This window comes from Pseudochaenichthys georgianus, chromosome 15, assembly GCF_902827115.2.
Source record: "Pseudochaenichthys georgianus chromosome 15, fPseGeo1.2, whole genome shotgun sequence".
In the NCBI taxonomy this organism is placed as follows: domain Eukaryota; kingdom Metazoa; phylum Chordata; class Actinopteri; order Perciformes; family Channichthyidae; genus Pseudochaenichthys; species Pseudochaenichthys georgianus.
The window spans coordinates 11,774,279-11,788,868 of NC_047517.1; the positions used below are offsets into that span (position 1 = coordinate 11,774,279).

The 14,590-nt window shown below is 41.6% G+C and overlaps 1 protein-coding gene and 1 long non-coding RNA gene across 2 annotated transcripts in view; one reads left to right on the top strand and one right to left on the bottom strand.

The window, feature by feature from the left end:
• Positions 1-14,590, top strand: part of LOC139435228 (uncharacterized) — a 203,112-nt gene that overhangs the window by 53,802 nt on the left and 134,720 nt on the right. The gene's annotated exons all lie outside the window — the stretch shown is intronic.
• The window catches only part of rims1a (regulating synaptic membrane exocytosis 1a), a 145,767-nt gene that overhangs the window by 28,130 nt on the left and 103,047 nt on the right, over positions 1-14,590 (bottom strand). Inside the window, exons 18-21 of the mRNA XM_071205706.1 lie at positions 12,802-12,967; positions 11,714-11,822; positions 4,936-5,019; positions 2,835-2,900 (exon numbers count right to left, since the gene is read on the bottom strand). Of these exons, the coding sequence (XP_071061807.1) occupies positions 2,835-2,900; positions 4,936-5,019; positions 11,714-11,822; positions 12,802-12,967 (425 nt within the window). The remainder of the gene's footprint in view (positions 1-2,834; positions 2,901-4,935; positions 5,020-11,713; positions 11,823-12,801; positions 12,968-14,590) is intronic.

The window sequence follows — 14,590 nt, forward strand, 5'->3', positions numbered from 1 at the left end:
CACATTTCTCAAGTTCAATACGGACAGCATCATTTTTGACATTACACTTGGTTGAACTTCACCAAAAAAAAGAACAAAAGCTGAGCAAACACAGCTGTAAACTGATGGAACCTGCTGTCATGTCATGATTATCGTCTTAGGATGTTTAGATACAGAATGTGACTAGGAACAAAAATAACTGCTAAAATATTTTTACGAGCAACAACATATTGAAGTGAAGCTCCCTCAAGTTGACAGGGAGGGATTCTGTTGCAGAAAGAGCAGCAAATAAAGATTGACCTATACCCCATTCACACCAACGCAACTCCGGTTCAAGCTCCGTGCTAGAGCTTTTCAGGTTCAGAACCGGTTCTTCGGTTTAGCTCCGGCTCTTTTCACACAGCCCAGAGTCCGACTGGCGCTGCGTCATCGTTTGCGTCATGGCGTAACCGTTTGCGTGCCTGCTTCATAAAGCCAAACCACGTGGAAACTTCTCACAGCTGACACCGACAACCGATTGTGCTCCAGCTTCCTCTGTACCTCTTCGGAAGACCAGATTCCCAGCAGGTAGCTGGTCTCTTCAGTGGACCACTGCTGCTTGTTAAGTTTCTCCATCGTTGTGTACAAGCTGGATAAAACGCGGGCTTTTTGTTGTTGTTCAGGAGTTGATCCCGCCCCTGCCCCCGCCCCGACGTAAGCGTGACGTAAGCGGTGCTTTTGCTCTGGCCGGACAATTTTTTGGTGCTCGAAATGAACCGGATTCCGGAGCTAAGAGGCGGCTCCGCTGCGGTGTGAAGAGGAAAACCCGGTGCTTTTCAAGCTCCAGCTCCGGACCGGCCCTGAAACACCGTTGGTGTGAATGAGGTAACAGTGGAAGAACACAGAGCAAAGGTGAAAGCCTTCCAGAACAAATCCCACCATCTCTGCACACATCCATTCACTGTGTGCCGTTCACACTGCACACTCGAGAACAAGGGTTGTTCAGAAAACCTGTCCCATAGTGCAGTCTATAAAAAGTTTAAAAAAATGTAACACATTGCTCCAATCATATCAACTGCATGTTCTTGATAAATGTATAATTAGTCTTTTTCTTCCAACTTAATTTCGACGCAACAACAGCTCTATTTTAACTTTCTTTCCAAATTGGCGGCTTACACATAATAGGATAGAAAATGTAATTACTGCTGCAAATGTATGAATTATGTCAAAAAAAATCATAATGGTGTTTGAGGAATATTGAAACAAACCAAAATATTAAAAACAGGGATTTAGCGAAAACACAACACTTACCTAACAGCTCAGAAACGACTAGACAATGACTTTGAGAGTCCAAAAAAAAAACACAAATACAAAAATAATAAACAAACACACAACAACAGCAGAGCCCGAGGCTGCGATGTGGCAAAGACAGAAACACGCAGAAACACAAACAGGTAATCGTATGAATGAATGAGAGAGCAGCCATGTCTGGGTCCTCTCCACCAGTGTCTACTATCAGCTGCCTCGGTGTCAGTGGGTTAGCCTCAGGGCAACAGTTCAAGGGAAACCCCTTACCAAGGGGTAGCAGCGGGGCCTTCTTTCCTCTGGAGACCCTTAAGATGGATGTGGGCTGTATTCTTGTAAATGCATACAAACACACACACACACACACCCACATTCACACAAATGCCATACAAACCCAAAGCCCCGTAATACAGTGTAGCAGCAGCAGCATGCAGGGGAAGAAAGATGGGATCGAGGAGACAAAAAAGCGACAGAACACATAAATAAAAAAAGTCATCCGAATCATGTGACATTCAAGTGAAATGTCTTGATGACTAATGGGTGGATTGCCAATACATTTCGCACATGGCTGCTTTGCCCTCACCGGAACTGACTATCACCGCTGTTAGCTAGCTGGCTAGCTAGCTGGCTAGCTAGCAACGATCGTTACGCCATAAAAATTAATGGCGGCTTCTTTTCAACACCAGTATAGAGGTGCATGAGCGCTAGGGGTGTGTGTTAAAAGTGAAATAAACTCACATATATAACTTTTATTTGTATAGTGTTGTGTTTACTGGAGCAACCAATCACAGCTGGTCGCCTAACTTCCATTACATAGCCAAGATGGCAGTTGTTGAGAGTTAGAATCGTTCAGCGATCCACATTTAACTTTTTGAAAGCATCATCCCGGTACTAGTAATGCACTGCATTTGGCCATGCCTTACATTGTAAGTACAAAGGTACGCAATTTCAGACAGCGTCTCTCTCTAAAAAGTTGTGTGGAACTTTCCAGAAACCATTAACTGTTTACCCAAAAAAACAACTGTTTAGTTTCTACAAAAGCACTCGGAAGAAAGAAGCATCTGTTAATAGAGGAGAGGCTTGTTACAGTACCAAATGTAACACCAATGGCGTCTTCCTTGACTAAGCTTAATGTTAGCTAGCTGAGCAGGAGCACGCTTACTTCTGCATTTTCTTGGGGTAGAAAAGAAGAAACATTTAGAGGAGACATTGCTGTTGAGTTTTTAAAATGTGTCAAATGTTGGGCGTTTCGAGCAGAGAAGCTGAGAGGCATTTCGTTTTATCATATTGAAGAGAAGCTGACATCTAAAACATTCAGCAACTCACACGAAGACAATCTCGACTGATGGATAGCCAATCAGGTTATGGGAAGAATGTGTATAACATTTTTGCTCTATTTTTGATTTTGAGCTTACACTGCCATTTTAATAAAACATACTTTTTGCTGTTTTGAAAGGCTACCATATACTTATTTAAAATTATTTTCTTGTTGGTTGTGTAATTTCAGGCTCCCGTCAATGCCCTGCTACACTAATGTTTGACATGTGCTGAGCCTACAGTACATGTCTTACCTGCCACTGATAGGGAGATCCCTGCCAAGAGTGTTACACTCGGGTGTCTCCAGGGTCCGAAGCTGCCTGGAGAATGGTGGATGAGGAAAGAGAACAATACACAAAAGGAAAAAAAATGATGGATGGATGGATGAGAGGATGGCAGAGAGCATGATGGAGGATGCATCATTTAGATTTAGAGTAGTCAGACTCTGTCAGGGGGCTGTCATTGGCCTTACAAGTTTATGATCTGGAAAACAGGAAATAGGAGGCATGCTGTGATGGATGGCGTGATTGTGATATGAATAAGAGGTGTCACACACTCGTGCTTCATCTGTAACCGTGCCTGTGTGTGTGTGCATGTCAGTAAGTGTGTACCTCTTCTTTGTACTGAGGTGAATTAAAGTCTCTTGAGTAGGAAGTAGCATCCATATTCTCCAGTCATGGACATGAAGATGACAAGGATGATACATGCACCATATCACACACACACACACACACACACACACACACACACACACACACACACACACACACACACACACACACACACACACACACACACACACACACACACACACACACACACACACACACACACACACACACACACACACACACACACACACACACACACACACACACACACACACACACACACACACAATATGAATTATGGACATCATGAGCACTAAGCCTTGACTTAAAGACTGAGAGAGAAACGAGCACACAGAAGCTGCAGATGCAATTCCTAGGACAAAAAGTACACCCATAGAGAGGAAGCAAACAAGGCGGGATTCAACACCATAACCAGTACAATCTACTACGTTCAGAAGAGAAGAACCAGTAACCAAAATCTCAAAGGCAGCATAGAAAAACAACAGGACAAAGCTTCGGCAACAACAACCACAACCAGGGACGAACACCTTGGCTCGAACTCTGCAACAAATCACAAACCAGATAAACAACACCCACGAGCAGAACAACCAAGAAATGCAAGCAACCATTGCACAATGCGAGTGACACAGTATGAAACAAAGCTGGTTTGCAACATTGCATATCGTGGTCACTTTCACTGTGTCCTGCTAATGAACCACAAACCAGAAGTGTAGGTGTTGCGACAGGAAGATAAATTGCGAAAATAGTTAAGAGTAGCTTATGATATTATCTTGTATTTGGAAAAACAAAGTGAAAACCGAAATGAGTGCTGCACGTGTATGGCCCCTGGGCGAGTTCAAGTAGTAATAGTTTGACAGTTTTGTGGCTTTTTGGCGAGACTTAGATGAGAAGATTGATACCACCAGTGTATATTTTTAAAATATGACGCTAAAGTTAAGCGATATTAGCTTAGCCTAGCGTTAAGTCGAGTAAACGTGATAGTCATGTTCCAGGTGATACCCAATACCCAAAAGTTCTTCCAAAGATCACCAGGTAACACGCTATGTTTTGTTTATTAATGCTTATCTTTAAAGGATCCAGGCTAGTTGATTAATAATTGTGTTGTCTTTATGCTAATGAGGCTAACTTTCTCCTGGCTGTTCCTTCATATTTAACAAACGAATATAAGAGTGGTATGAAACTTATAATGTTCACTAATAAGTGAACAAGCAAAAAAGTCAAACTATTCCTTTTAAAGTCAGCTAAATGTAATGTAATGTACAGCATTAGAACATTTGAAAATCAGCCACTTTCCTTAAGTACTGAAATCCAACCAAAATGAGGTATTCATTTATTAGCTCTATGAGATATGATACAAGATAATGTCACTCACTACATTTTGAGAAGAGTAGAAAGATTGGAAAATGCAAGGGTGCCAATTCACAACCAGCTAATCAGAAATGTGAAAACGCAGCAAAGAGATTAGCGATAGCTGCAAATACGAGGTAGAGCTTGACATCTGCCTAAACCTAATAATGCTAAGCCTAGAGGATAGGGTTAACCCTAACGGGAAAAACAATTAGGAATTGGTGACAAACTAAACGGTTATTTGCCAAGTAATAATAAGAAATTATCCTTTAATCGTAATTCATAAAAACACTTGGGTTTGGTTCAAAATTGGCATCAGATTTGTAGGCATTAGTCAAGCTCTAAGAGGAAGCGGCTGCGGTCCACAAAAGGGTACCTGTCATCTTCAGGGGAAGCATGTTGGATAAGAATCCTGGGACTCGCCGGACGTCTCCGGGGCAGGGAATGGGAAAACGATTTTCTACATGTACACATACAAAATATATCAACCATATGACCGAATCAGAAAGCCATTAGAAAGTCAGAAATCCATGCCATTTCATTACTGGGTATGTAGTAAAGTATTTTTGTGTCTGACATGGGTACCCTTATTCTTTGGCAACCAGCAAAATACTGACTTACAATCACCTTATAAAGTGAAAATAATGAACGTGTTAGCAAACATATGCCTATGTATACACCCTGCAGACATGGAGCAATATTAGCTTGCATTTAGAGTTGTGTCCACAGAATCAATAAAAGTCCAACATTCCCTTCCCTTGCAGTTCGTTGTTGGTGTCCACCAACTCTTCAAGGATATTCCCAGGAAATAACTGATCCAACAGTTCAATCTTAGTGCAAACATTTGTTGTATGTCTTTTCCTGTTGTTCCGGAAACATTTAAAAACTGTCCTGGCAGTTGCATGTGGATTTGTTGCCAGAAAGAAACCCATCAAAAAACCTACATGCAACGTCCAGGATGAAGAGGAACGGAGTATAGAAATACATCTTCTGCACTGTAGTCACACTACAAATGTATCACTTCATGGCCAGTGTGGACAGGATGGATGATTGCAGGGATGAACAACTCTGTCATACATAAAGCATGTGATGATTGTCATATAATACACTTTGATCAATTCAAGCATTTCCTTCAAGGTATTATAATGACATTGTGGATAATGGTGGCGTTCATTTACAGTTGTTTTAAAAAGACACTGGACATAGTTATGCAGGTTGTTATTATTAAGAGGTGAAGCTCACAATGTTGACACAGTGGTGAACGGGGGATTCCACTGAAGGCCTGGACAGTGTCAAACTAAGCAGCATGTCGTAGGCTGGTTGGTGAAGATACAGTAATTAGTTGAAGTGTACTCTGTTGTCACGGGGCCAAATCATTAATGGACCAACATGTATTGATAGTGTTTCTTCAATGATAAGAAGATTTGAAAATCTCTTAGAAGAGTGATTCTAAATACTTGTGTTCTTATAAATCTGCTCATTCATCGTCTAATTCTGTCAGTTTTAGAACATCGTTGCACCTTCATACACAACATTGTGGCAAAACATGGGAGCTTCAGGATGAAACACCAGATTGGAATAACAGGCGTAGTCCACACAGAAGGTATTTCAAAAAGAAATGTGTTTTAGTTTTCCCCGCACTCAGAAATGTCCTTTTAGGTTACTGAAAATAGAGCTTTTGTAGAACTTCTGCCAGGGTTACACTTTCAGAAACTGACTTTATTGTTGACTTGTGGAAAGGGAAATCAGGGTTCTTGGCCTGTGACATGAAACATCTTGTTTTTGAGGTGTCCAAATAAGCCAATATTTATCGTGTTAATGGACGTGGCAAACATAGTGCCGCTTCTAGTTGACAGGTTTTTTTTTGGAGAAAGATGGACAAAAGATTGAAAAAAGATATATACCTGTGTGAGTGTGGACTAGGCCAGATGCCTGTACAGCCATGGGGTCTTGGTAGCATGAGTAAGGGGGAAGCTTAATCTTCAGTTATAGTTGGACAACTCGGATGGAAAATAATTACAAAGACCAGGAAAGGTAGAAGATCAACTGGAGCACTACAGGGGTGTGTGTGGGGGGGGGGGGGGGGGGGGGGGGGGGGGGGGGGGGCAGAGGCTGGTACCTTTCAGTCTCTGGTGAGGGGGCATGATTGTCTGGAGTCAGACAGTTGGCGCTAGCGCTCCTAACCCTGTCCAGAGAAGGCTGCAGATCACTAGAGGCACGACAGCACAACATGCCATCCAATGGAGGAGGAGACAGGAGGAGAGGACAGAAACAAACACAGAGAGAAAGACAATGGACAAACAGAAATAAATGTATTAAAATAAATCTCGTTAGGGTCCCAAAATCATAATGCTTGGATAAAACCATGACTGACGTGAGGATGTCAGGAAGTCGTGATGATGGGGTAAAGTGGATACTTGGATTTTGATTGCAAATAACTTTTCTACAGCCTGGCATGGCTTACACTTCAATGGCTACCCATTCAATTATAATCTGTACGCATGTATGTGTGTGTCTTACCTAATGGTCACCTCATCTGTGAACATTACAGCGCGCTGAGTAACGGAGCTGCGTGTTGCCATGACCACGTGCGATCCCACAACAGAGCTTATCTTTCGACATGCAGGCAGCGTGGAACTGGTCACAAAACGGAGATTTCAATAACAGCATGCATTATCAAATGAAACAAAATAAAGCAAAGCAAGCGTGGATTGTAATCTGATCTGTGAAGTCCCCAGATGTAAGCAGATACGCTAACTCTAATGTTGGAGATGATTTACATTTACTACGACAACATCATTACGTGCTTCTCCACAGGTGTAGGACAAAATCACACTGGCACCACAAAATGTATAAAGGACTCAGTATGCTTCAGACAATGTGCTTGCAGACATGTTGGTGTTGAAAACAGGATATTGGAAGGGTTTGATCTTCCTTTGACAACTCATGTACACCTGTCACTATTACATGTTGCTTGTTAGATGCCCCACAGGAGCAATGTGGGGTGAAGTGTCTTGCCCAGGGACGCAACGACATGATGACTGCAGTGGGGTTTGAACCTGTGCTCCCCTGATCCAAACACCAACGCACTAGTCCACTGTGCCACAGCCTCCCTCCCCACTATTGTGTGTGTTCTTTCAGATCATGCATTGTTCCTTTGAGAAGCAACTGTCCAAAAGTGTGCCCAGTTAACCTTATTTCCCTAAGTCAAATCTACAGGTACGGAACAACCCCAGATTCTGATAGAGAGATTGGGCTGGACAAAAGGCAATAATGGCAGAAGTTTTGGAAGGAATTATCTTTGGGTTACCATATATGTTACTATCAAAAAATCACATGAAAAAAATGCATCTCGTCAGGCTTCAAGTAATATACCCACAGTGTTTTAAACCAATCAGAATCCTGTGATGAGCTACTCGCAGCCCAGGACATGGTTTATGTGGAAAAGAACATCTTAAAGGTCACCGCCAAAGTTGATTTTGGCGAAGTGAGACTATGATGGACCTGATTGGCGGATGGTCAATCCAATCCCTGCTAAGTATTATTTCGAAGGTTGCTGCCCATTTTTAAACAGTTTCTCGCGACGGCTTCTCAATTGGTTCCATGAGACAAAGCATCAGGCACCTCTGGTTCTGGAAGTAAAAGTCTCAATCATTTTTTCCATGGACAGTTTTAGTTGCTGTTGCTTGAGGTTAGGTCTCTCTGGGTCAGCTTTAGATATATATACCGTACTTTTCGGACTATAAGCCGCGACTTTTTCCCCCATTCTTTTTGTACAGCTAACGGCCACTAGGGAACCTCCTAAATCTATGGATTTTACAGGTAAAATTAACCACCTTTAACACTATGGGCTCTATGACCGGTCCGCGCCCGCCACCTCTAAGGGGCGGGCTCCAGCAGGAAAAGCTGGAGGCCGGAAAAGAGCGCGCCAAAGTAAAAGTGGAACCGAGAGACAGAACGAGAGCAAGACAGACGGACAATTTAGCTGCTGCAGCTCATATGCAGGTGCGCTTTATAGTCCGAAAAGTACGGTATATATATTGTTTATTGTATCAGCATGGTTCCAAAGATGCATGGCTATTACTAGTATGTGTAGTTCTTGTCTGGCTTACCGAACTGACGAAGAAAACATGCTGGTGGAACATCATCCTATTATCTTGCTCCTTTTTAAATAACATTACGGAGATTGTTTAAAGACAATGTTGAGATAGGAAAACCGAGCACAACATGTTTAGGTATATCCACTTTGTTTCTTTGAAGCATACTGAACCCACGCCTATGGACTTACCTGTTGGTGCGTTTGTGGATACCGTTGAACATAAGGGGCATCCTAGGTGGCAGTGTGTTATTGTGCCTAGTAGATCTTCTGGTGTTAGCATGCATGCAGCAGACAGCAGTGGGAAAGTGGAAGGAATGGATGGAAGAGGAGAAAGAAAACACGTCTGTGGAACTGTTTGCACGGGTGGAACGTTTTGTAGGTCAAAAGGGTGCCAGCTTATCCAGTGATTTTACGCATTATGTGGTAAAGCTTTTTTTAAGGTACCTTTATTATTATTTCACAGTCGTCCGATGTTTCTTAACAGTGCATTTCTTGCAAAATCACTGGCTAAGCTTGTAGGTTTTTGCAGTGTAAGCGAGTGCAGCTACAGCACGACATGACAGCATACAAGCATCAAAAGCCGACTCATCTCTACTGACACGCTTAAAAACACATACCTCCTTTTAACATCAGTGTGTGTAGAACAGTGGTGGAATGTAACAGGTTTATTTACTCAATTACTATAGTAAGTCAAAAAATTGCAGTATATGTTCATATATTGTTATAAGTTAAGATACCCAGTAGTATGAGTTATTCCAATAAACCCCACTTTTACTTGAATTGATGAACACATTAATGTATCAATAAATATACAATCATTTAAAATACATGATGCTTAAATGAGCCCCCCTGCATAATATTACTTTTATAGTATATATATTGATGCTTAAACTTTTGTACTTTTACTTACATTTTAAATGCAGGAATTGTACTTGTAATAGAGCATTTTTACACCTTAGTATTTCTACTTTTAATAAAGTAAATGATTCGAGTACTTCTTCCACCTTCTACAAATCTGAGAGGTATGATTTTATAAGTGGACGCCTCTAATGAGACATAAGGATGTGTTCTTAACTTACCTCTTTCACTGTGTGCTCAAAACACACGTCAAACCCATGTACAGTGTATGTTATACGCAAATATTAAATGACAAGTCTTTATATCTCAAAGTGTATTATGTTATGGGAACAGATTGCAGCCCTTCAGAGGGAATAGCAGCATGCCAAGGATGAGACAGTTGGAATGCAAAAGCATGGTCCTGTAGTGTCCTCTTGTGGATCTGAGGCAGCAATACAACTAAACAACTAGCTCAATGTGATTCAACTGTATTGCATTGCCCCAAATAATGCTTCGTCAAAGTGGCAGTACAAGCTGTGCTTCCTTATTCCTCACATTTTCCACAATGCCCAAAATGATGGGGAAAATGACGAGTCATTGTCAAGTCAGTGATCGTGTTATATATTTGTCTTACTGTCAACAATGTGTATTCCACTGACGTGTATTGTGAGTGCATCCATACCATAATGCATGTTAAGTAAGAGTAAAACACACGGACAGTCACTTTAAATAGAAGTCAATGGAATTGGTTGGTATTTCTAAAAAGCTTCCTCAGCATTTTGATTGTTTTAAAAATCCTTTTCAGGGTCATGTGATATGTGTCATGTCGGGCATGCACAAATAAATAAAAGCAAACAATAATGTCCGACTATGTAAGTACATTTTTTCCTTTACCTACATGTTTTTTAGTTTGTTTAAGCTGTTACTTGAAGTCCCTATTTGTTTGTCTTCATTATCCCTGAGTAGATTACTCTGTGCATGAGCTCCAAACTGTGAGACAACGTCCTTTATTAACACGACCCGCACACCATCCCTCTGCCTCAAATACAGATTTTTCTTTTTCTTCCTGTTGAAGTAATGTGGGCAAAACATTTGATATTTTTGGACTTAAAACTATTAATTCAAAGCATCCTGCCTAATTTTTTAAGATTATCACTTTCAGTGGGAATCAAAATGTATTTAGGGTTAAGAACCACAGGCAGGGAAGTCGAGTGTTTACAGTAGTGTGGGATATAGAATGAACACATTTGTGGATTTAATGCTATTTGTTGAATATAATACAAATATTGTCTTATTGCCATCGTGTAAATGTAACTTGTTTTGTTAAATGCAAACAATTTGCTTTAACAATACTTACAGCAAAGTAAAAGCTTTGCTTACAGTTGGATATATTCACACTCTTTAATCCCTTCTACGTATGGATTGGAAGTGATGGATTCAACCCCTGTGTTTTAAGTCAATTGCACAGAGAGACAGTCTGACATTACTACGCAGCACAACATCCGTGTGATCCAGAACCCTGAATGCAAACAACATGTCGTGATTGGCCAGTTACCTGGAGTGGAGGCATTCAGCACTTTTGCCTCGCATGACTGGTGGATCATGATGACCCTCACTGTGGTTACCATGGGGATGGATGAAACAAAATCAACAAACAGTCAAAAAACCAAGAAAAGCACAATGAGAAGAGGGTGAATAGGAAAGACCCGGCCCAGATTGCTATAAACCACCACACACACACACACACACACACACAACCACACACACACACACACACACACACACACACACACACACGCAAAGACACACTGAAACGCCGCAATTGTTTTCAAACAAAGCCATTTGTCCGAAAACTCAGTAACTAAATAAATATATACATAATTACAATCAAATGCACCAAATGCAGTTTCGAGGCACTTAATAAGAAATTAAGTAAAAAGATAGGTGAGAGAAATTAAATTGTGAATTATTTTCAAATGGCAAACAAGAGAATTTACCTGTTTTTTTAAATAAAGTTGTAGCAAATCTCATTACAGCAGTTCACACTCACGCAGAAAACAGATTCAGCGGTCACAGATTTTGCACAAAACTCTGCTATCTCATTCAAACTGCACAAAAGAAGCAGTCGAAAGTAGATAATATTTATATTTTGTATGCCAACCAAGCAACTCTGATGACATGTGGTGTCGTTAAATGGCGACCCACAAGAGACCCTCACCTGTCATCCAGGTACTCCTCCTGCTGGTGGCGACCTCTGGCAGGAGTCGTAGTGACGGGTCGGAGAAACTGAGAACGACGAGTTGTGAGGAAGCTCATCATCCAAACTCCTGAAAGGAAGGAGGCAAGGAAGCAAGGAGGAAGGAGGGAAGGAAGGAGGAAGGTTAGTGGTCAGGAGGTTTGCAGCAGAGTCTTGGCACAGCTCATTTGTTCGGGCCAGTAAAAGAAGAGCTGGCAGCACTGTGTGTTCTGCGTCAGACTTTTCATTAGTAGATGGACTCTGTTTACGGCTTCCAACAAACTGTCTTTTCCCTCCCGTGTTGCTTTTACCTCTTAGGAGTGACCAATGTCTTCCCATCAAGCAGATTATTAGTTCAACAGGCCATGGCACCCACCTCTTAAGACTAACTGTTTCAATTGAATTTTAAGTGTTCAAAATGTTGTGTTTGGATAGAATATGACCGTTTGCATGATACAAATCAGCAGAAGAGAATTGGATTATGCATTTAATAAATCAACTTTACTTAAAAATGTTTTTTTTGTTGAATACTAGATTCTGATTTTGGACTTTTCATTAGTGTGCTCTGTTTTAGATAGCAGGCCGCTGCTGGGGATAGCAGACTTTTTTAACTCAAATTAATGAAATTATAATTTACAAAACATGTTATGTATAAAGTACCCTATGTATTCAAATAATATTCTGTACATTTTATATTGTGTGTTAATTAGATAGATAGATATTTTGTGTATAAGTAATGATATACTGTATGTTAGCTGTTTATTTTGTATTTTATTCTATTTTATATTATGTTAATTCAAGTGCCAAGACTTAAAAATGCTGGGGTGACAAAACTATTTCCCAAGTTGGGATGAATAAAGTCTATATCTATCGATCTTGCTATGGACCTGAATTGGCGCTTATTGGCGATCAGTGATGCCCTCATTTTATGTTACTGTAGGGTTCCATTCCATTCATGAACAGCTTGCTGCACATTATCCCTTAACAAACTCAAAACAAAATGAATGAATGTCACATTGGATAATAAAACTGTTTAAATTCTGTCTCTCATGTCATCCTTTCCTCCTCACCTCTGGGCGGGAACGTTGGGGGGCCGTGATCGGATGCGCCCCTGCTCCTCACGGTGCGGGGACACCGAGCGGGAGCGTATGTGATGGGGGGGCATCCTCTGCTGGTCCGGCACCTCCAGGGTAGACGCTGACTTCCCGCTGCCTCTCCCTGCCACGCCCTCAGCTGCTGGATGGAAATGGCACACACACTCATAAGAAAATGGAAATGTCGAAGTAGGTGTCTGGATTATGGTTTACTATTCTAATCATAATGTTACAATAACCACATTGTACTACAACAGGACAGTCTGTCTCAAGGATTCGGGGGCCGTTTCTCAATCTCGAGGATACTGGCTTCCAAGCCAATATTTCAAGGATGCTACGTCATCGAGTGCCGCCGAAGGACTGTTCCAATCTCCAGCATACTTGGAATTCCACCGAGGGCCGCGTCCTTGGTTTGGGGGAAATTTTCGAGGCTGCACATGGGTAGACTTCGCGTTCCTTTAAAATCCCCCACAATGCTTTGCGCACGGACCAATCAAAAACCCTTGCGGAGAATGGCTGAACCGACGCAGCACACATTTAAATGTAAGTATGTAGTGGCGTTTAGACATGTGTTGGTAACTATGTTACTTTGTTACATTCGTTTGTTATCACCAAAACTGTGTTTTCCGTTGAATTGAATGAAGTAAAGGCAAGTTCAATAATTAGATAGACATCGTGAGGTATTTATCTTCGGTACAGTTTATGTTGAGAGAGTGGCACACTTGTTAGCCTGTTCCATTCTTCTTCCGAAGCCGTGGCTTGGAAGCATACTTGCTTCGTTTCTGAAGGAAGTGACTTGGGAAGTACGCGAATACCAAGCCAGCATCCTCGCGATTGAGAAAAACGGCCAGGGTGTTTCTCAATCTCGAGGTAAAGCTGCTCCAGAGCCACTATTTTCAAGGCATACTACGTCATCGAGTGCCGCCGAAGTTACTGGTTCCAATGTCCAGCATACTTGGAATTCTGCCGAGCCCGACGTACTTCGTTGTGGAGAAATGTCGAGGCTGCACATGTGTAGACTCCGGTCTTAAAATCCTCAGAATGCTTTGCGCCAGGGACAATTTCTGTGGCGGAAAATGTAAGGCGGGGCCTCTCATATGACGCCACCTGCACACTTGCTCGCCTGTTCCACTCTTTGTTTTCCGAATGCAAGACGCTCGGAAGACATGTGCTACCAAGCAAGCGTACTCGAGATTGAGAAACACCCACACTCTATTTAAAGATGAGCCTATAAATAGAACTGTAACTGTAACTTTCGTTGGTGCTGTTGCAGCACAATTATCTCTGAAGATGAAAACATTCAAACCAGAGGGAACTGATCAGTCTGAAGGGATCTTTGGGACTGTGTCAGGCTTTGTTTTTGCTCTTGAAGGTCACTTGATTCATTTCCAAAAGAAAATCACCTCAAAGCTCACAGCGGGCGCTTTGTCTTGCTTTGGGAAAGTTCTACCAAGGTTTTTCATTTATTCCAACCATGCATTAAATTAAAATAAAAAGTTGGTTGAAGTAGTGTGATGTGTTTTTTTATCCCTTCTGAGCGACACAAAGTAGTTTCGACTGAAAAAAAGTTGAACTCCATCTGATTCAGCACAGCTCTACCCTTTGGTTGACATGTTATGCACAAAACAACTTCTAGATGTCACTGTGGTTCGAACAGAAAGCCCTTCAGCTAGCTTCAAATGAGAAAGTTGGCAATGCTAAAAATCACTGCTGAAGAAATCACTCTTTTTGGTCAACTTTTGTACGGTAACCATATCCTTTTTGA